The following is a 22,151-nucleotide window of genomic DNA, read 5'->3' on the forward strand; positions in this document are numbered from 1 at the left end:
AAGAGGAGATTGAGAAGACATAGGAGACCCATCTTCAAATACCATGATTCTCCCTGCTGTGAGTTCCTTGATGGAAAGTGAGACTTTTCTCACTTGAAAAGCACTTGAAGCTCATTCCACATTCCAAGCACTGATATGGTCTCTCCTCATGGTGAATTGTTTGATGGGAAGTAAGATGTCCCTTCTGACTGAAGTTCTTTCCACATTCCAAGCACTGATATAGTTCCTCCCCTGTATGAATTCTTTGATGGGAAGTGAGCTGGCAGCCCTTAATGAAGCCCCTTCCACATTCAAAGCATTTATATGGTTTCTCCCCTTGGTGAATTCTTTCATGTGAAGTAAGGGTACCCTTCCGACTAAAATTCTTTCCACATTCCAAGCACTGATATGGTTTCTCCCCTGTATGAATTCTTTGATGATTTGTGAGCTGAGCTTTCTGCCTGAAGCTCTTTCCACATTCCAAGCACGTATAGGGTTTCTCCCCTGTATGAATACTTTGATGGGATATGAGATGGTCCTTCCAACTGAAGCTCTTACCACACTCCAAGCACTGATATGGTCTCTCCCGACTGTGAATTGCTTTATGATAAGTGAGATGTCTCTTCAGTTTGAAGCTCTTCCCACATTCCAAACACTGATGGGGTTTCTCCTCTCTGTGAATTATTTCATGTGAAGTAAGGTAAGTAAGGGTATCCTCCCCTGTATAAGGGTATCCTCCCCTGTATGAATTCTTTGATGGGAAGTGAGCTGGCAGCCCTTAATGAAGCCCCTTCCACATTCAAAGCATTTATATGGTTTCTCCCCTCGGTGAATTCTTTCATGTGAAGTAAGGGTATACTTCCGACTAAAATTCTTCCCACATTCCAAACACTGATATGGTCTCTCCCCGCTGTGAACTGTTTGATGATAAGTGAGATGCCTCTTCAGTTTGAACCTCTTCCCACACTCCAAGCACTGATATGGACTCTCCCTTGTATGAATCCTTTGATGGGATATGAGATGGTTCTTCCAACTGAAGCTCTTACCACACTCCAAGCACTGAAATGGTCTCTCCCCGCTGTGAACTGTTTGATGATAAGTGAGATGCCTCTTCAGTTTGAAGCTCTTCCCACATTCCAAACACTGATGGGGTTTCTCCCTTCTGTGGATTCTTTCATGTGAAGTAAGGTAATCCTTCCGAATAAAATTCTTCCCACATTCTAAGCACTGATGGGGTTTCTCCCCTGTATGAATTCTTTTATGGAAAGTGTGAAATGTCTTCTGACGAAATGTCTTACCATCTTCCAAGTACCGATAATGATATTTCCCAGTAGGATATATTTTATGGGAAGTAGAATGGGAGCTCATGCTATAACTCTCTCCACACTCCAAATATTTATACAACTTCCCCACTGTGTGAATGTTGTCACGGTTCCCCTTGTTCATAATTTCCAATCCATCAGCACCTGCATCAAAGAGAGAAACTGATTAGAGCCTCAGGAAGAAATAGATCCCCCAATTATGGAAGACTGCTAATGAATGTTTGTGATAGATGAAGAACGGAAGGGAGTTAGATCTGAGGTCTTACTACAGGGTTCACTGCCTTTGTTGACTCTCAATGACACACAGATTGATGGGAACCTGAGATTCAAACAGCCTGGCATCTTCCAGGGTGGATTTTGTTTGACCTAATCGTGGAATCTGCCCCATCTGCAAGGTCAGTTGTCTCTTTGGTCAACCAGAAAGCGACCGAAGCAAAAAGAGAAAACCTCACAGAAGCTGCTAATTCTAACCACATCATGGAAGGTTACATTCAAGAAGGTCTGGACAGCTCAGACCAGCCTGGTCATGGTTTAAAAAGGCATATGTGGGGCAAGAATATTTGCAGACAAAACAGTAGATTCAAGGTGAGCTGTGGGGAAGGAGAATCCCAGATGCTGTCAAGCGCCATCAAAATATTGCAGTATTCTCACAGGGGTGGGTGGGTGTATTTCAAAACATATATTAAAGTCCAGCAGGAATCCTTACTGAGAGAATCCACAATCCTACGATTCTCCTCCATGACTTCCTTATGCAGAGCTCTCTGGTCAGGATCCAGCAACGCCCACTCCTCCTCGGTGAAATACACAGCGACATCTTCAAAGCACAGAGGACCCTGAAGGAAAAGGAAAAAGGTCCTCTTCTGAGACAGCATAAAGATTATCCACTATACATTCCTCAGTTGTTTTCTGCCCATTCCTTGTTGTGTTCTTTTAATGGGATTATTTTGCTGCACGTTTTAGGTCTGGATGCCTATTTTAGCATTTCAGTGGATTTATTTTACTGTGCATTCTAATGATGGGTATTAATCTTTGTGTGAATGGGTGGAACTCCGCAGGATGTTCTTCAAATTATTCTGTCTGTGGAAGTATTCCTGTCTGCCAGACAGAACGCTCCCTTCTCTACTCCTGCTGTGCGATGCTTGGGGGGCGATGGGACCCTCCCTCTGCCCTACAGCCAACTTCAAGGGGCTCATGGGGGCACAGAGAGGGGGAGGAGGGGGATTCCCCTTCTACAGCTGATGGGGCTGCTGAGGTGAATCCCGGCCACGGTTTGTTATGGCTTCTCAACTTCTTGGAAGCTTCTCAACTGCTTAGAAGCCTGATTAGATCAATATAGAAATATAACTGCAGCTACTGATAAATCATATAAATAGTGACATTCCGAAGCCCAGCTAAGGAGAGATGGCTGTTCATTCCTGTCAGTACATAGAGTTTCTCGAATGGCATTGCCCATCTTTGTTCAGGACCGAGGCTTGGACAGAAGCAAAGAGGAGGAGAAATTCTTTCCGGCCCAGAGGCTCCCTGGCTGCCCCACTCCTCTGACTCTTTCCCCACAAAGCTCTTTCCCCATACCAGATCTGTTTCCACAGCTGCTGCTTCTCCTCCATTCTCATGAAAAGATGGATGAGGAGGTCTGGGGGGCATCCTTCTCTCACCTGCAAGAGACAAAAGTCAAAGACATCAGCTCCTGCGTCTCTTACTTCTTCAGATACACTGAAACAGAAGTCTCTTTCAGAAACCTGTTTCAGTGTATCTGAAGAAGTGTGCATGCACATGAAAGCTCATACCAATAACAAACTTAATTAGTCTATGAGGTGCTACTAGAATGATTTTTTTTTTAATTTTGTTTCAACTATGGCAGACCCACACGGCTACCTACCTGTAACTAGAGGTTCAGCACTTAGAGATAAGTGCCATAGATGTGCCATGGAAAAGGTCTTGCTTGTTGAGTGCATTTCGACATTGTACCCATTTCAAATTTATGTCCTGTCAAAATACATCTGCCCTCCTTTGGGCTTTTGGCCCCAAGTGCCTCCCCCCCAAATGTGAACAGAACCCAAAGATTAGTTTCAAGATCCACAGAATGAGAAGAAAGACGAGTTCCTCCTTACCCAGTGGCCTCCCTCTGGCGTCCAACGGAGTCTTTTCTGCCTCACAGGAATCCAGGCCCATTTCCGCAAAGAGACCCTTTTCCTAAAAGAGTAACAAGGATTTAAAACAGAGAATGGGGAGAAGGATTAGAAAAGGAATGATCGGAGCAAACACTTTAGGGGAGCAGATCTCATCGCTTGCTTCTCCAAAGAGGGCGAGCCGTTAGGAGAGCATCTTGGAAGGCTCCCTGTCTTGCCTGGAGCCCCTTGGGAGTTTCCAGAGGAAAGTCTCTCTCACCTGCTGCTCTGCTTGCTTCCTCTCCTCCGCCTGACTCAGGAGGAAACTTTCAGCCAGGGCTACAGCCTGGGAACTGGTCTCCGCTCCACATTCCCTCACCCAGCTCTCCATCTCCAGCGGAAGGACAGCCAGGAACTGCTCCAAGATCACCAGGTCCAGAGTTTGGTCAATTGGCAGGATTTAAATTGAATAAGTTAAAGACAAAGGTATTAGAGAAAAATTTAACACAGACTGAAAAAGAAAGGTTTCAGAATGAGACAGGGTTGACCGTGGTTAAAAAAGTGAAATATTTAGGTATAAACATGACAGCTAAGAATGTGAACCTATTTAAAGACAATTATGAAAAAACTTGGACAGAAGTGAAAAAAGATTTGGAGATTTGGTCAAACTTAAAGCTTTCCTTGTTAGGTCGAATCACAGTTATAAAAATGAATGTACTGCCAAGAATGTTGTTTTTGTTCCAAGCATTGCAAATAATGGAAAAAATGGACTGTTTCAAGAAGTGGCAAAAAGATATATCTAAATTTGTCTGGCAGGGCAAGAGGCCCAGAATTAAATTTAAGATATTAACCGACTCAAAGGAAAGAGGGGGGTTTGCCCTGCCAGACTTTAAACTTTACTATGAAGCGGCAGCTTTCTGCTGGCTGAAAGAATGGCTACTTCTTGAAAACACAGACATTTTGGATTTGGAAGGTTTTAATAACATTTTTGGGTGGCATGCATATTTGTGGTATGACAAGGTTAAAGCACACAAAAGTTTTAAAAACCATATTGTCAGAAAAGCATTATTAAATGTTTGGATTAGATATAAAGATCTGCTGGAAAATAAAACTCCAAGGTGGTTGTCACCAATGGACGCTAAGGCAGTTAAAAAGTTAAACATGGAGTCGAAGTGGCCAAGATACTGGGAAATTTTGGAAAAGGAAGGGGACAAATTGAGATTGCAGAATTTTGAGAAATTAAAAGGGAAGGTGAGAGATTGGTTACACTATCATCAAATAAATGAAGCGTTTAAATTGGACAGTAAAATTGGCTTCCAGGTGGAAAAATCAAAATTGGAGACAGAATTGTTAGAACCCAGTACTAAGAATTTGTCAAAAATGTACAACTTGCTGCTGAAATGGAACACACAAGACGAAACGGTTAAATCAGCTATGATTAAATGGGCTCAGGACATTGGTCATAATATTTTGTTTGCTGATTGGGAAAAGTTGTGGACCACCGGGATGAAATTTACGGCATGTAATGCTCTAAGAGAAAACATTATGAAAATGATATATAGGTGGTACATAACCCCAGTCAAGCTTGCAAAGATTTACCACTTGCCTGATAATAAATGTTGGAAATGTAAAGAAAAGGAGGGTGCATTCTTTCACCTTTGGTGGACGTGCCCGAAGATCAAGGCATTCTGGGAAATGATCTATAATGAACTTAAAAAGGTATTTAAATATACTTTCCCTAAGAAACCAGAGGCCTTTCTCTTGGGTATTGTCAGACAGGGGGTGTTAAAGATGGATATAACTTTCTTTTTGTACGCTACAACAGCAGCTAGAATACTTATTGCGAAGTACTGGAAGACACAAGAACTACCCACACTGGAAGAATGGCAGATGAAGGTGATAGACTACATGGGCTTGGCAGAAATGACGAGCAGAATCCGAAACCAGGGAAGAGAAGCAGCGCAAGAAGAATGGAAAAAGTTCAAGGACTATTTAAAGAGATATTACAAAATTAACGAAAGTTAGAATGATGTTGGACTGGAAAGTAAATGGTTACTATTAGTAATGGTTAAGACAAGGAAAATAAGGAAGATTAATTTAAATTTAATTTAAAATAAGGGAAGATTTGCTGAGTAATTGATAAGAATTTGGAATACAGAAAAGGGAGGCATGAGGAAGTCGGGGAAGAAAGGTATAAGAAATTAAGATATGAAATGGTACATGTTTTTTGTTTTGTTTTTGTTTTTGTCTGTTTATGTATTTGTTATATGTTTGTTATTGTTATAAAAACCTTTAATAAAAAATTATTTTTTTTAAAAAAAAAAAGATCACCAGGTCCAGCACCTGAGCTTTCGTATGACTTTCTGGCTTCAGCCACCGACAGTTGAGGTGGTGGAGTCGGCCGCAAGCCTCTCGGGGTCCTTTGGCCTCCTGGGAGCAGAACTGTCTCAACTGCTGGCTCTGCACCTCTGAGCAGAGGGTGTCCTCCTCACCTGGGATCTTCTGCTCTGAGTTTTCCCATAATCTCCCACTGCTCCCAGTTTGGAGGGCAGGGCCTCCTCCTGCTTCAGGGTCAGCTGAGTCTTGCTCATCCATCTGGGCTCTCATGAAGCCTCCAAGAGATCAGAAGGAATCCTTTCGCTTTCTGCCAAGTTCTGATGGTCCAATCTAGAGGTGCTAGCAAATCCTACAAAGCAAACATATTGGTCTGTTATCAGACTGATACATGGTCAGGAGAAGAGAAATGTTTCCTGAGCAAGCGTGGCTGAGTCTTGCTAGGAGCCAGGGCTGGACTGCACCACAGCCCCGACTCTGAACTTCCATTAACAGGAAAAAAGTAAGAAGAAAGAGAAGTAAGCCTCTAGCCCTGGTCTATGGAAAGAGACCATGCGGAATTGCCTCACTGACAATTTCATGACCCAGAAGGTGGAAGAAACAAGAAGGGGATCATCTGTCTTGGACCTGGTCCTCACCAACAGATGGGAACTGATCAACAAAGTGGAAGTACTGGGAAACTCGGAAGTGATCATGTCCTCTTGAGGTTTCCTGAGACAGAGGGAAACGAAAGCTGAGTGTAGTCAGGAATTCACTTTAAGGCGGCCAATTTTAAAAGGCTTAAGGAGATACTGGGCAAGATCCTATGTTCTGAAATGCTAAAAGAAATGGGAGCTTCTTCAAGGTGAAATATTGAAGGCCCAAATGCAGGCAGTCCCAACAGGAAAGAAAAGTGAGAGGCATCTAAGGAAAACAGTGTGGCTGCATAAGGAAAGTGATGCCCAACCTAGTAATCAAAGAATAAATGATGTAAGGAGGGAGCTGAAGTCCAGGATCGGAAAAGTGGGAGTAACTGAACACCTGGCTTCTTCAAGTGAATTCCGATCTCCAGGACCTGCTGAGCTGCAGGGGTTTCTCGAAAACAAGTCATGCCAGACCCATCTGGCAGCTCCCAGATTATGGGCTGGGCTCCCTTTATTATGGCATTTCTATCCCACCTTTTTCTCCAAGGATCTCCCGGGGGCATCCATGCGTCTACCCCTCCTCACTGAGTCCCCACAACAATGGGGCTCTGTTCAAGGTGCTGCCATGAGGGGTTCACTTGGACCCCAATCTCTGAGGAGCCTCTGGGGCAGAGCCCACCGCTAAGCACCAACTGTTATGTCACAGACTCACTCATTATCGTTGCCCCACCAAATTTCTACCCTTTGCCACAGGCTGTGGGGGGGGCTCTTGTGTGAGGGAAAACCTAGTGATTTGCAGTCTGAGGCAGGAGTTGGTCAAACCAGAAAAGCTTTTTTTTTTAACACAAAATGTTGGTGAAAGAAGGTTGGGTCAGGAGAGGCATTCTTTCAGGCAGAAGTTAAGTTATTCTTAAACTAAACTCAAAGATGTCAAAGGCCTAAACACAGCGTCTCTCCAGATCGGTTCTTCCACTTGAGGGAGACGTTGAGGTGGACAGAAGAGGGGGCCATATGCTTCCCGGCCTTGCTGCTCCTTTCCCTAGTAATGGCAGAATTTTCCGTGAAAAGCTTTGGGCGCAGCCTCATTCTTTGCCTCCAGAGAAGGGACCTTTTCTTCCTTGACCCGACACTCTTAGGTCTTTCCAAAGAAGCTCACCGACCTCGGGGTCCCCTTCTCCCCTCCAGACGGGAAGGAGACCCCGGTCAGAGCATAGCTGTCAACCTTTCCTTTTTTTGCAGGAAATTCCCTGATTCCAGCGCCGCTTCCCGCTGCGATCCTGGATTGTTAGATATCCCGTCGACTGTCCCCGGGACAGGGGAGGCTGCGGATCCCTTCTTTTCCAATCTGAAAGTGGACAGCTCTGGTTCAGAGGGTCTTCCCACGGCTTCTCCTCTCCTGCCCCAGACTCAGCCCCCCATGTGCCGCCCGTCTGTCCATCCGTCTGTCTGCCTGCCTGCCTTCCCCAGAGGCTCCACCGGCTCTTCCTCTGGCCAGAGACCAGCTTCTCCTCAGAGAGGATGGAGGCTCCATCCAGAGCCACTTCTCCTCCCTCAGTCCAGGCCTCTCCGGATCCCTCTTTCTGCCCCCTTTCCAAAGGAGCCCTGTCTCACTTTAAGGCCTCTTTGGGGAAGCTTCGCTTTTCAGGGTTTTATTATGGCTTTATATGTGCTGGAAGCCGCCCAGAGTGGCTGAGGCAGCCCAGCCGGATGGGAGGGGTATAAATGATAAAATCATCATCATCATCATCATCATCAATAATTTGCTCTTTTCCCTTTTCTGCCCTGACTAAAAACTCCCTCAGAAACGGCTCCTTTTCTTTTCCCGCCCAAAGTGCTGGCTCCGCCCCTTTGACTGGTTGCTGAGCAGCCAATCAGAGAGAGGGGGGGCTCCGGCCCCCTGGTGGCGTTTGAGGAGAACTGCACCCCCACTCCGGCCTGGCTCTGCTGTCAATCACAGGCTCCTCCCGCCTTCACCCAGAGACTTCAGATGGAAGAGGAGGAAAATGACTCTCGAGGAGGCTGAATCCCAGCCCAGCCAGAGGCGCTCCTGACCTGGCGCTTGGGGGGTCACAGGGACCGCTCTCACTCACTTCTGTCCTCCTTCCTCTTTGTTCCTGGTTTGGTTTAAACCGATTCACGAACCAAGAGCCCGCATCCTGACCCCCGGCTGCGGACATCTCTGCCCATTTTGTGATGCACAAATGAAACAAGAAGACAGCCTATTTATTTGGGCCTATTATTCCTAAGATCCTTGTTTCTAAAGGCAACCTTGTTTAGGGAAGTTTTGAATCACTAATGTTTTAAAGTATTTTTACTCTTTTGTTGGAAGCCGCCCAGAGTGGCTGGGGAAACCCAGCCAGGTGGGTATAACTAATAAATTATTATTATTATTATAAAGGCCAATAAGAAGACCCCGGACCCGTGGTGCATCTGCCAAGCAGGACCAGAGCCCTTTCAAGAGTTATGGCTTCCTCCCCAGAATCCTGGGAACCGTAGTTTCTTCAGGATGCGGTGAGTGGATAGGAGAGCGCTCTGTCCCGCAATTCCTAGAGTGCTTTAACAACCCAGCCTCCTTGCCAGGGGACTTGGGGAATTTGGCGCTGTGGGTAAAACCTCAGTGCCTAGGACTTGCCGATCATCAGGTCGGCGGTTCGAATCCCCACAGCGGGGTGCGCTCCCGCTGCTCGGTCCCAGCGCCTGCCAACCTAGCAGTTCGAAAGCACCCCCGGGTGCAAGTAGATAAATAGGGACCGCTTACTAGCGGGAAGGTAAACGGCGTTTCCGTGGGCTGCGCTGGCTCGCCAGATGCAGCTTGTCACGCTGGCCACGTGACCCGGAAGTGTCTCCGGACAGCGCTGGCCCCCGGCCTCTTAAGCGAGATGGGCACGAAACCCCAGAGTCGGACACGACTGGCCCGTACGGGCAGGGGTACCTTTACCTTTTAGCTTGAGCAGAGGGGGCTGTTGAGAGAGGGTCTACCACTTACTCTCAGCACGTGGAGGGGGCTGCCTCTTTCACCCCACTCGCACCCTGGGATTTATTTATTACACGTACAGACCACTTTCATCTTCCCAGGATCTCAAGGTGGAATACGTGATTCTCCTCCTCCCTATTTCACCCTGTGAGGAAGGCGAGGCGAAGAGATGGTGACTGACTCAAGCTCACCCAGGGAGCTTCATGGCGAACCGAACCCTGTCTCAGTCCGGCACTCTAACCATTAGACCACCCTGCCCCTCCTTCCCACCATGGCCTCTCCTCTTGGATGCAAGACCTCCTGAGCCCCCCTCCTGGAGAAAGGAGATCCCGACTAAGCTCTTGGGCCCTGTCACCCCCAGGAGAGATGGCGGCCTCTCCTTCCTTGGAGGTTTCTGAGCAGAAGGTGGATGGCGCCTGCAATGGGGAACTGAGCTGAGATTCCTGCATTGCAGGGCTGGACTAGATGTCCTTTGGGTCCCCTCCGAGTCCCCAAGGCTTCCTCCTCAGTCTGGGGGAGGCAGATCTGCGATTTCGGTCTGGGCTGCAGTTTTCCGTTTCATGGCGGAGCTGGAAGGGGGAGCCCCGCGGGGTCCTCAGTCCAGCATCTCCAGCTGGGGGACTCCACCTCCCACCCCCCCTCCAGGCCCCCCTCGGCCAAGGCCTGCCTCCCCCAAGAGGACCACGAGGCGAGAGAGGAGACTCACCGGAGGAGGAGGCCAGAGGAAGACCCGCCCCTCCCTTCCGGTCCCCTCTAGGAGGGCGGCTCAGCTGCTCTTCACCCTTGCCTAGCCAGCTGGGAGGTCTCCTGGGGGGGAGCCTGGGGGGCCGGAGAAGGAGGAGCCGAGAGGGGGAGAGGCAGGGCGGGGGGGCCTGGAGGGCTGGCACTTTCTGGCCTCTGGGGCCAGGGCTCAAGTCAGGCAGGGCCAGAGCTGGCCAGGGAGCAGCAGCCTCCCCGCTCCCGGGACAGGCTGACAATCCTCTAAGGTAGACTGGCTCTGGCCCTGGAGGCTCCATGCAGGAAGAGCTCTGAGGAAGGTGCATCGCGCCAAAGGGGCCCATCCGGCCCAGGATCCTGCGCCCACAGTGGCACCCAGGCGCCCCAAGCAGGAGCAGAGCACCTCTTGCAGCTCTAAGGTAGACTGGCTCTGGCCCTGGAGGCTCCATGCAGGAAGAGCCCTGAGGCAGGTGCATCGGACCAAAGGGGCCCATCCGGCCCAGGATCCCGCACCCAAGCAGGGAGAGGGCGCCTTCCCCCCCCCCACCTTGTGCCCTGCCATTCTAAGGTAGACTGGTTCTGTCTATGGAGGCTCCATTCCAGGCTGCTCAAGCCCTGCAGCAGCTGGATCTAGGGGAACCATCTAGCCCAGGACCCTGCGCCCTCATTGGCCCCCAGTTGCCCCCCAAGGGAAACCCAAGAGCAAGATCCTAGGCCAAGAGCAGCCCTCTCTCCTCCTGTGCTTTCCCGGAACTGGGATTCAGAAGCCTTGCTGCTTTCGACTGTGGAGCCAGAGCAAAGCCATCGCGGGTTGTGAGCCATCCTCGCCTCCTCCGTGAATTTGTCCCGCCCTCTTTTAAAGCCATCCAAGGTTGGTGGTGATCACTGCCTCCTGTGGCAGCGAGTTCCACAGTTTAACTCTGTGCTGCATGAAGGAGGCTTTGCTGTTACCCCTCCCCCTGGATCCTGGCACACAGTCACCCTTCTTCCATCCAGGAGGAGGAATGAGAGTTTCAGAAAGCAAAGGGTTATAGAGTTGCCTGCTAGAGAGGAGGGCTGTGAAGAAGGAAGGGGCAGGCGGTGACGCACCCCCCAGAGGCGGAACCCCAGATCTCTCCCCATTGTCATCTCCCTGCAAATTGGAAGCGAGTCCGGCTTCCGCTTTTGGCTTCTGCCCCTGGTGGTGCTTTAGTCGAGATTTCTGCATTTAATAATAATAATAATAATAAATTTTATTTATACCCCGCCCTCCCTGACCAGAGCCGGGCTCATGGCTGCTAACACCAACAAAATCATAGTAAAACATAATAGGGGGAAAGGGGGGGAACAATTTAAAATACAGGTTAAAATGCAATTTAAAATGCAGCCTCATTTTAAAGTAGCTGGGGTTGGACTAGATGACCCTCGGGGTCCCTTCCATCTCTGATTCTGTGATTCCCACTTGCAGTGCAGGCCTCCACCTCCTGGTTGGCACCTCCAAGTGCCCCCTGGTGCCTGGCAGGGGCGCCCTGACTGCACCAGCCCCTCACTTGCCAGGAGAGTGACCCACTTTACAGGGGCAGCAGCACAAGACCCACCCCTGCCAGGTTGCCAGAAGTGCTTTGGAGGGAAGAGGCAGGGATGCAGTGGCTGGGGTTGCGGCGCTCATCTCGCTTTACTGGCCGAGGGAGCCGGCGTACAGCTTCCGGGTCATGTGGCCAGCAGGACTAAGCCGCTTCTGGCGAACCAGAGCAGCGCACGGAAACGCCGTTTACCTTCCCGCTGGAGCGGTACCTATTTATCTACTTGCACTTTGACGCGCTTTCGAACTGCTAGGTGGGCAGGAGCAGGGACCGAGCAACGGGAGCTCACCCTGTCACGGGGATTCGAACCACTGACCTTCTGATCGGAAAGTCCTAGGCTCTGTGGTTTAACCCACAGCACAACCCGTGAGGGAAGGATGCACATGGGAGCAAAAAAATCTGCGTGCCAGGATCCAGAGGGGCAAGGGATGAAAGCAAAGCCTTCTTCAGGCAGCGGAATTAAATTGTGGAACTCCCTCCCACAAGGGCCAGCCAGGGCCACCAACCTGGATGACTTTAAATGAGAATTTCTGGGGGGGAATTCATGAAGGTGGAGAGGGCTGGCAGTGGCTCTGCTCTATAACAACAACAACAACAACAACAATAAAATTTATTATTTCTACCCCGCCAATCTGGCTGGATTTCCCCAGCCCCTCTTTGCCTCCACAGTCAGAGGGAGCAGTGCTCCTGAGGGCAGTTCCTCTTGTGCTCAGATCCTGCTTGCAGTTGCAGGTTTCCCACAGGTTGGCCACTGTGAGGAAACAGAGAACAGGATGCGGTTTGTTTTTTGCATTGTCACCACAGTAGAATTATTATTATTATTAATATTATTATTATTAATATTATTATTATTGATATCCTGTCCATCGGGCTGGGTTTCCCCAGCCACTCTGGGTGGCTTCCAACAGAAGATTAAAAGTACAGTGGTACCTCAGGTTACAGACACTTCAGGTTACAGACTCTGTTAACCCAGAAATAGTACCTCGGGTTAAGAACTTTGCTTCAGGATGAGAACAGAAATTGGGCTGCGGCGGCACAGCAGCAGCAGCAGGCCCCATTAGCTAAAGTGGTGCTTCAGGTTAAGAGCAGTTTCAGGTTAAGTACAGCCCTCCAGAACAAAATAAGTACTGCACCTGAGGTACCACTGCACATTAAAACATCAGTCATCAAAAACTTCCCTCAACAGGGCTGCCTTCAGATGCCTTCTAAAATTCAGATAGTGGATTATTTCCTTGACATCTGATGGGAGGGCGTTCCACAGGGCGGGCGCCACAGGTTGGCATCTGTCTATCTCAGGAGACAAAGGAGGAGTGTTCTTCCAGGGGTAAAGTCAAACCATGAGAAGGTTGCATCTCCTGCTGTGGCTGTAGAAACCGAAACATGAAAGGCATGTTTAGTTGCAGCTGAGGCAGATGAAGGCGTCCGGTTCTGCTGCTGCAGATGCACCAAGACGATTCCTCTCCCTGCAGTCTTTCCTCTTCTGGCCACTACTGTGGATGCACAACCAGGCATCCCATATCCCCCCTCCAATTTAATTCACATTTCCCCTTGACTTAAGTTAACCATATTCATTCATTTCAGCTTGCCCACTGAGTATTGCTCACCCAGGAACCATGCAAGGCAGAAAATAAGAATGCCATTATTCAGAGCACTCTGCTTGGATGCACAGATTCTGTGACTTTTGGGTGTGCTGCAAATATAGGTGCTCAATGTGTTTTTGCAACATGAGAGTAATGCATGCTTGTGCATATTTATAAATGTTTATATTGAAGGCAGTGAGAGATTTGACTTTCTTGGGCTCCATGATCACTGCAGATGGTGACAGCAGTCAGGAAATTAAAAGACGCCTGCTCCTTGGGAGAAAAGCAATGACAAACCTAGACAGCATCTTAAAAAGCAGAGACATCACCTTGACAACAAAGGACTGTATAGTTAAAACTATGGTTTTCCCAGTAGTATGGAAGTGAGAGCTGGACCATAAAGAAGGCTGATCGCTGAAGAATTGATGCTTTTGAATTATGGTGCTGGAGGAGACTCTTGAGAGTCCCATGGACTGCAAGAAGATCCAACCTCTCCATTCTGAAGGAAATCAGCCCTGAGTGCTCTCTGGAAGGACAGATCCTGAAGCTGAGGCTCCAAGACTTTGGCCACCTCATGAGAAGAGAAGACTCCCTGGAAAAGACCCGGATGTTGGGGAAGATGGAGGGCACAAGGAGAAGGGGACGACAGAGGACAAGATGGTGGGACAGTGTTCTTGAAGCTACCAGCGTGAGTTTGACCAAACTGCGGGAGGCAGTGGAAGACAGGAGGGCCTGGCCTGCTCTGGTCCAGGGGGTCACGAAGAGGCAGACACGACTAAAGGTCAAGGATATATATATATTGAGCGGCGTTGTCCCCCCTGGGCCTGATCCTGCTGCAGGCTCTTTCTTCTTCTGCCCTCCCTCGGGAGGAGCTTCCAGGGGCAGAGCCAGTCTACCTGGATCCCGAGCTCCACAGGGACTTTTGACCCGCATGAGAACACGAGTCTGCCCCGGCCTGTCGGGATCCAGCGACCCGCCTCTCTTCGTCAAGGGTGGTTGCGCATGCGCCTGCGGCGTGTCGAGGGGCGGGGCCTCTGCCGTTCACGTGACGCCTCCCGGGCCGAGGTCACGTGCCGCATCATGGCTGCGCCCGGGCGCCTCTTCCCGATGCTGCTGCTGCTCCTCCTGCCCTGGCCGGGCTCCTGCCTGGCGGCGGCCGGAGACAGCACTGACGCGAGGCTGCCGGCGGTGTGCGGCGGAGGCTGCTGCCCGGGGTCCGCGCGGAAGGGCTCCCCGGTGGCCGCGCAGTGCGCCTCCCGGCCGGGCGCTCGGCTGCGGGGCCGCTGCTGCTGCTCGGGAGGCGAGGCCGCCGCCGCCGCGGTGGTGGGGTGAGTCCGGCCCGGGAGGGAGCCGGGGGCTGCAGCCAAAGGAATCCCGGCCATGTTGGAGAAGGGGACCCTCCCCGGAGGGATGAAGACGCCGACCTCGGTCCCCGAATCTGATGTCAGCGTGCCGGGAGGGGCGCTGCTTTCTCTTAATGTGTGATTTTATGTCCTGGATCCTTTAGTTGAGATTTTTACCTCGCAGGAATTTGGACTGGATGACCCGTGGGGTCCCTTCCAACTCTGCTATTCCGGGATCTGTGATTCTGTGTATCTTGTGCTTTTATGCTGTGTTTTAGAATCATAGAATTGTAGAACTGGAAGGGACTCCCAAGCATAGCTGTCAACTTTTCCCTTTTCTTGCGAGGAATCCTATTCGGAATAAGGGAATCTCCCTTAAAGAAAGGGAAACGTTGGCAGCTATGCTTCCAAGGATCATCTAGTCCAAGCCCCTGCAATGCAGCAGTCTCAACATGCAGGCCCCAATACAATCTGAACCTACACCAGACCTTGCTTAGCTTTGCAAATAGTAGTTTTATCCTTGAGTGAAGGGCAGTATATACATTTAATAAATAAATGCCTGAAGAACAGAATACATAAATATTTATTTTATTTATATCCCACCTTTTCCTCCAAGGACCCTCCCCATTTTATTCTCACAGCAACCCTGTGAGGTGGGGTTAGGCCAGGCTTCCTCAAACTCAGCCCTCCAGATGTTTTTGAGACTACAATTCCCATCATCCCTGACCACTGGTCCTGCTAGCTAGGGATCGTGGGAGTTGTAGGCCAAAAACATCTGGAGAGCCGAGGTTGAGGAAGCCTGAGTTGGGCTGAGTGACAGGTCCAAGATTCATCCAGTGAGCTTCACAGCTAAGTGGGAATTCAAACTCTGGTCCCCCAGGTCACACTCGCAGCACCACTGCCTGGCATGTGTGCTCCCAAGGGATAGTCACCTGGGAAATGTTACCTGTCACTCTGACCTTAGATTCTGGCAGCAGGGTAGCTGCTACAGTCGCCCGATGTGAACGCATTGTCATAGATTATTGTATTTTAGTGTTTTGTTGGAAGCCGCCCAGAGTGGCTGGGAAAACCCAGGCAGATGGGCAGGGTATAAATAAATTATTTTATTATTATTATTATTATTATTATTATTATTATTATTATTATTCATGGCAAGCGTAGCAGGTGTTGTGCCTCCCAGATGTTGCTGGACTACAACTCCCATTATCCCTTGACAATTGGCCATCTTGTCTGGGGCGGGGGGAGGAAAATGTTCATCCCACATCACCGCTTGGACTTGGATGCATTGCAGCAAATCTCTTGTGGGCCCTTGGGGAAGAGATGATGCTCTCAGGTGGCCCCCGAAAGGCTGATGCATCTATCCCCAACCTGATACACAGTGCCGAACTAACCCTGTGGAGGCCCCTAGGCAGTCAAAATCTTGGGGGGGGGGGGGCTTGCAATAATGTAGGCTTCTGAGTTAATGGGAGTTTCTCTTCCAAATTAAAAATTCTTTGAGGATGAAATCAATATTATTTTGATCCGTTCTCATGGGGCCGGTGTCTACTCTGGCTATTTGGTAACCTGGCACTGCTGGTATGCTCCATATTTGTGGGACTAGCACCCCCATCAGCCCCTGCCAGCATCTGGAGCACCTGCATTTCAGTTGGTTGGACTAGATGACCCTCAGGGTCCCTTCCAACTCTACAATTCTCTGCTTGGAAGCCTGGAACAGATTGTGACCTGATGCTGCCTAATTGGCGGCTGTTCCAAAGGCCCAACGGAAGGGCGAGGCTCTGGCGGCTGGCGTTTGGGGTGAGCCCCATATTATTGCTGCTGTGAGAAACTCATCCTTCACCCCCAACCTTAAATAATGCCCCCTCCAAAACTGCTGGAGGGGCAGGGACTGGGGACTCCTGTTAAGTGATTCTCTTCTCTCTTTGCTACCTAGGCTGGATCTGGGGAACTGCTCGCTGCAGCACCTGTGTTCCAGCTTCCAGGAGGCCAGCACGGCTTTGCTCATGTGAGTCTATAAAAACCTAAGAGGAGCCTGGCTGCTGGATCAGACCAAAGGGGCCCATCCAGTCCTGCATTCTGCTCTCACAGTGGCCAGCCAGGTGCCTGTGGAACTCTGTGGCACTCCAAGCCTTCTTTAGGCTCCTTTGTTCAGGCTGGATTGGTGGGACGGATTCAGCTCTTGGGTCCTAACCTGAAGTCGCCTGTCCCTCCCCCCCCCCACCTTCTCAGAGGGAGCTGGAGTGACAGAGTTCTGGTCTCCGCAGAGTACTGGTCTCCGCTTGGCTTTGTATTTGCTTGCTCATGCATAATGCCATGCAGGGATTTGGCTGCCCTGAAATGGGGTTGAGTCACAGTCTTGGTGCCCCATTGTACAGGGAAGTATTAGGAAGGGAGCCTGAGGTTTGCATTCAAGCACCCTCTCCCGGGTTGTTCATCTGCGCTCCATTTCAGGCTAGAAATAATGCCTCAACATGATACACTTGCCCTGAGGTTTTGGTAGCCCAGTCCCAGAGGGGCAATGATGCCCGTGTAAAGTGCCACACCAAAATGTGCCCTGTGGCAGAGCAGGTGCCTTGCATGCACAAGGCCTCAGGTTCAACCTCAGGGGAGGGCAGATGCAAGAAGGGCTGGTAAAACTTTCATGCCCCAAACCCTGGAGCAGTGGCTCTCAAAGGGTATGGTGCTATGCTATAATAATAATGATAACAATAACAATAAAAATTTATTATTTATACCCCGCCCATCTGGCTGGGCCTCCCCAGCCACTCTGGATGGCCCCCAACAAAATATCAAAACACAGTAATGCATCAAACATTAAAAGTTTCCCTAAACAGGGCTGCCTTTCGATGTCGTCTAAAAGTCAGATAGTTCTTTATTTCCTTGACATCTGGTGGGAGGGCGTTCCACAGGGCGGGTGCCACCACCGAGAAGGCCCTCTGCCTGGTTCCTTGTAACCTCACTTCTCGCAGGGAGGGAACCCCCAGAAGACCCTCTGTGCTGGATCTCAGTGTCCGGGCTGAACAATGGGGGTGGAGACGCTCCTTCAGGTATACTGGACCAAGGCCGTTTAGGGCTTTAAAGGTCAGCACTTTGAATTGTGCTTGGAAACGTACTGAATCAAGCACTGCTAGGAGCAGTTTCTTTTCATTTCCCATTGTATTTCTTACCAGTTTAAAAGTTGGTGCAGCCGAAGCAAATTTTTATTCTGTGGCCCAGAGAAAAAAGTATGAGAACCATTGCCCTGGAGAGCCCCTGTCAGCGGGCCTGACTCTGCAAAAGGCTGTTTCCTGTGTTTCCGTACCAGAGCGCAGGGCCTGACTCTGTTTCCTCCTTCTCAATGCAGCGACCTGACTGACAACCCTCTGGAGCCTCTCCCTGAAGACGCCTTCCGGGGCTTCACCCACCTGCAGACCCTGTGAGTGGGGTGGAGAGCTGGGCTGGGGGCTCCTGCTTCTCCTGGACTGTGCCAGCTGAGCCCGAGGGTGATGGGTTCCCCTGGTGCACCTCCTCCTGGGAAACAGCAGCTTAGTGGTGGCCAGGAAGCCTTTTGTGGCTCTCATGGCCCTTTGCTGCAGGGCGGGCCCCTGGGACATGGCTTCCAAGTCCTGCTGTTGGGGCTGTTGGGGGGGAACCAGTCCTGGACTCGGTGAGATTCAAAATTCCTCTTGATCCGCAGAGCTCTGCCCCTGATGCTGGACTGCCCTGGAGGCAACGAGGGCTGGCACAACGTCACCATCCAAGGAAGCAGCCGGATCTGCCAGGGCCAGAGGAACCCCTGCAACGGCTCAGGGGGGCTCGGTATGGAGGGGGTGGGCAGGGGCTGGCCTGCTTGGGTGCTGGAGGAGCAGCCTCGTGCGGAATGGGGGTGTCGGGGCAGCTGTGGGGCACAGGAATTATCGCTTTGGGAAGCCACAAAAGTCCTTCCTGAAAGCGCTGCAGGATGATGTGGTGTGTAGTGCTGTGTTCCAAAAGCAAGAAAGGATTGGACTCTGATTAATAGAATACACACGAGACTTAGGAAGTGCCAATAATAATTCCTCTCTACCCCTTGGTCCAGGCCGTTTTATTCACAAAACAACTTTTTACACAGTGTTCGTAAGAACCAATCAGATTTCCTCTGAGCATTTCAAAAACCCCACGTGGGACAAAGATCAGAAGAAATCCTTTTAACTACAAAGAAACTATTTCCTACTTGAGCATGCTTGCATGGTTAATCTAAATAAACAGGAGCCAAGTAGAAATGCATTTAGTACCCCCAGAGCTCATAAAGCCATAGGAAAGAAAGATGCATTTACCATCTCCATGTAAACTCTGTTTCTCGCCCTTAAGACCTATCTAAAGACTAACAAAAGCTACATCAAAGTTACCTCCTATTTTTATGGCTCAGGATTCCTGGTGAAGCAACCAGTCTGTGTTTCAGAATGCTTTACGTGCCTGTCAGGCGTAGAAAATGGACAGTAGAGAAAATGGGCAGAGATGCAGAAGCTTGAGGGATTTAATCAGGAATTATTGTCAATGAATCAAGCCCAGTCAATGCAGTGCTTTCATGGCGGACACAATGGCGTGCTCCATTTTTCATAATTCCTCATAGCAATTCTGACCCCCACTTGACCCCCACAGTGTAGGAACTGGAGCCGGGTCTGAACCATTCAGGGCTTCCAGAAGTGCCCTGTGGACCGAGAGCGACCTGACCTGGGACCTGGGCATGGTGCCGTGTCTCTTTGGTGTTCAGATCAGGCCACAAGCGGCGCTGAGAGAGCTCAGGGGAGGGCAGGAAAACATCCAGAGTCCAGAGCCATCCCAGGATCCCTCGTGCCACACGGCCCAGTTGCTCAGGGCAACCACCCGTCTCCCTCGAGGCACAGCCCTAGAAAGGACGGCTGCAGCTCTTTTGTGTTCCTGCCAAGGGCTGCCATCTGGCTCGTGGGGCACCAGCTGCCAGGAGCTTCTCCTGCACAAGACCTGTGTCCTTGCGTGGGACGTTCTGCTCAGACCTCGCTGGAACAGAGGGGAGCCCTGCAAGGACCTGGGGAGCTCCCGGGGGGGGGGGGTTCTCATTGCCTCCCGCACCGAGACATCATGGCCTGGCCCTGGTAGCCCGAAAGGAGGCTGGTCGAATCCTGCGTGTGGTCGGCCACTGTAAGAACAGCACTAGACTAGATTTGGCACTAGCCTGACCCAGCAGGCTCCTCTTCTGTTCTTCTAGAACCTCCAGGTCCAGAGACAGTCTACCTGGATTCTGAGGTTCTTTGGGGTATTTGGCCACTGTAGGACGAGATGCTGGACTAGTTGGGCCACTGGCCTGATCCCACAGACTCTTCTTAAACATTCTTCACCTGCAGGATGTGGGGAAAGTCTCCTTCTCTTGTCCTCTTCCTCCCGCAGGCCACCTGTGCCCAAAGGACTCCTCGTGTTCCCACGACGGGCCTGGCTTGCCCCAGTGTCTCTGCAGCAGCCCCCACTACGGCTACAAGTGCCTGCGCCAGGTGAGCTGCCCCAGAGGCTGGGGGGCTTTGTGTTTGAGAGGAGGGGTGCAAAGGGGGCCGGGGGTTGTGCTACTCAACTGGAGCAGAGTGGCTTTTTTCGTGCACCAGGAAAGCCTGGGGGCTGGGAGACAGCGGAGGCCAGGAATGCAGGGCCGCTGCCCCCCCTCCCTGGCCCAATGGCGGGAGCCCTGCCCTGCAGCTGTGTGGGCGGCTCAGGGCCGCAAGTTCAAGCCCCACAATGGGCAAAAAGATTCCTGCATTGTAGGGAATTGCACCAGGGCCTTTTCAGCACTGGCCCCGATGTGGTGGAACGCTCTGTCACAAGAGACCAGGGCCCTGCGGGACTTGACATCTTTCCGCAGGGCCTGCAAGACAGAGCTGTTCCGCCTGGCCTTTGGTTTGGATTCAGTCTGACCCTTATGTTGCCCTCCCCTTATGGTCTTGATTTATCGGCTACTTTAAAATGAGGCTGCATTTTAAATTGCATTTTAACCTGAATTTTAAATTGGGGTTCCCCACCCCTGTTTTGTTTTTACTGTAATTTTACTGGTGTTAGCTGCCCTGAGCCCGGCTCTGGTCAGGGAGGGCGGGGTATAAATAAAATTAATTATTAATATTAATTATTATTATTATATGACCCTCAGGGACCCTTCCAACTCATCCAATTTATGATTCTCTGCAAGAAGGCAGACCCTCGACCCAGCCAGGTCCAGCGGCAGCCCACAGGCAAAGGCGCTGCCCCTCCCGGCCTTCCCCAGACTGGCTTGGGTGTTGGGGGGCTTTGGGGGCTGCCCCAAGAGGAGAAAAGTCTCCCTAACTGACCTTTCTTTTCCAGGGCACCTTCCCCTACCTGCTGTTCTTTGGGACCTTGGGAGCCGTCACCATCGCCCTCTCCCTCCTTCTGTGGGTCACCCAGAGGCGGAAGGCAAAGGTCTCCTAGAGGCTCTCTTCTCTCTCCTCCTGGCCTGAGGCTGGACAGACACCCTTTGGCTTGGGCCACAAGTTTGTAATAAAGTCTGGAACCGGAACATGGAGAGGAACAGTCCTTGTGGCGGAACCGAACCCCCCAGGGGTTCTCAGGGGTCTCTGCCTGGGGGCTGCTGGCCAGAGGGTCCCAGAGGAAGAGGCGCCCTGGGCTCCCCCCTTCTCCGCCAAGGCCGCTCTGATATCTTGGGATTCTCACAAGGGGCAGAACCTGCATCTCACAAGCCTCGCTGCAGTTGCTGCCCTCCGGACCCCCAAACGGCCTGAAGGACGGGGTCCCTGACGCAGCCAGAGTCAGAGGGATGGTGGTTGCCGCCCTTGTTTTGCAGGTGCGTGGAACTCTCTCCCAGAAAGCCCACCGTGCGCTATTTCCCTAGAAAGGTTTGTCCGTTGCCCCCCAGCAAGAGTCAGGCTGGAGCCAGGGCACCTGTGTGTTGACGTCCTCGCCCGCAATTGCCAAAATGAAGGAACGTCACACTTTTGCTTCTGTGTGTGGACGGCGAGTTGGAAATGCAGAGGCAGCAGCCCCTGTGAGCGGCTCACGGCCACCTCAGGTTCATTCCAGGCATTTAAGCAGGATTGCCCAAAGGTTGCATAAGAACTTGTTTTTATTTTGAAATATTTTTTGTTTTTATCAATACAAATTTACAATCCAACTATTATATAATCGTCTCTTGAAATTCTCTGAATTGTTTGACTTCACCCTGTCCCCATCATGGTTCCTTATTAAAATGTTAATTCTTCTCCTTCTTTGGCGATCCCTCGTAGCCGAGTAAAATTGTCTTCCATAAACACAGTTTAACAATGAGTCCGTAAGTGACTGTGGAGGCCAATTCTGGACCCACATGTCCTTCCACAGTGGGGACACAGGTTTCTGGGCGGGAGTTGATCCCGGTGAGGGTTTGCCAAGTGTGCCTCCCTCTTAGCACGTTTCCCCGTTGCGGCCTGAGTTTGAGTGTCTTCAAAACCCAGGACACCTTTGGTGAAGGCTGTTCTCCAGTAGGAGCGCTTCTGTTCTCCAAATTTCAATTTTCAAATCATCCATACTTTCGTGACATTACAAGTGAGTCTCAGAGTCCAGCTAAAGTTTTGATTACAATGGTCTCCTAAATAAATTATGAATTTCCTCCATTATTTTTATT

At 50.6% G+C, this 22,151-nt stretch overlaps 2 protein-coding genes across 3 annotated transcripts; one reads left to right on the forward strand and one right to left on the reverse strand.

Moving 5' to 3' along the window:
- Window positions 1-660: 660 nt before the first annotated feature.
- Window positions 661-3,836, reverse strand: LOC310759215 (uncharacterized protein; the record flags this gene model as incomplete). Its single annotated transcript, XM_083606152.1, has 5 exons — window positions 3,690-3,836; window positions 3,413-3,494; window positions 2,874-2,956; window positions 2,008-2,134; window positions 661-1,445 (listed from the first exon to the last, which is right to left on the reverse strand). Exons 1-5 carry the CDS (start codon window positions 3,798-3,800, stop codon window positions 661-663), a joined length of 1,188 nt encoding a protein of 395 aa, XP_083462278.1. The 5' UTR covers window positions 3,801-3,836.
- A 4,511-nt stretch (window positions 3,837-8,347) lies between these two features.
- Window positions 8,348-21,676, forward strand: ATRAID (all-trans retinoic acid induced differentiation factor). 2 transcript variants are annotated; one of them, XM_083605584.1, is made up of 6 exons: window positions 8,348-8,877; window positions 16,473-16,544; window positions 17,883-17,954; window positions 18,216-18,337; window positions 19,925-20,025; window positions 20,861-21,676. In XM_083605584.1, the coding sequence occupies exons 1-6, from the start codon at window positions 8,873-8,875 to the stop codon at window positions 20,963-20,965; spliced, it is 477 nt and encodes a 158-aa protein (XP_083461710.1). In that variant the 5' UTR covers window positions 8,348-8,872; the 3' UTR covers window positions 20,966-21,676. The 2 variants fall into 2 exon arrangements, with proteins under 2 accessions (XP_083461710.1, XP_083461709.1); XM_083605583.1 differs by lacking the exon at window positions 8,348-8,877 and adding an exon at window positions 14,257-14,527.
- Window positions 21,677-22,151: the final 475 nt, after the last annotated feature.

This window comes from Podarcis filfolensis, assembly GCF_964270895.1.
Source record: "Podarcis filfolensis genome assembly, chromosome: 3".
Taxonomy (NCBI): domain Eukaryota; kingdom Metazoa; phylum Chordata; class Lepidosauria; order Squamata; family Lacertidae; genus Podarcis; species Podarcis filfolensis.

Excerpts from the sequence above, each read along its gene's own strand:
- ATRAID (XM_083605583.1), top strand. The coding sequence starts at position 14,280 with ATGGCTGCGCCCGGGCGCCTCTTCCCGATGCTGCTGCTGCTCCTCCTG. Across the intron at positions 16,545-17,882 it reads GCCAGCACGGCTTTGCTCAT|CGACCTGACTGACAACCCTC; the intron begins GTGAGTCTATAA and ends TTCTCAATGCAG. Across the intron at positions 17,955-18,215 it reads TTCACCCACCTGCAGACCCT|AGCTCTGCCCCTGATGCTGG; the intron begins GTGAGTGGGGTG and ends CTTGATCCGCAG.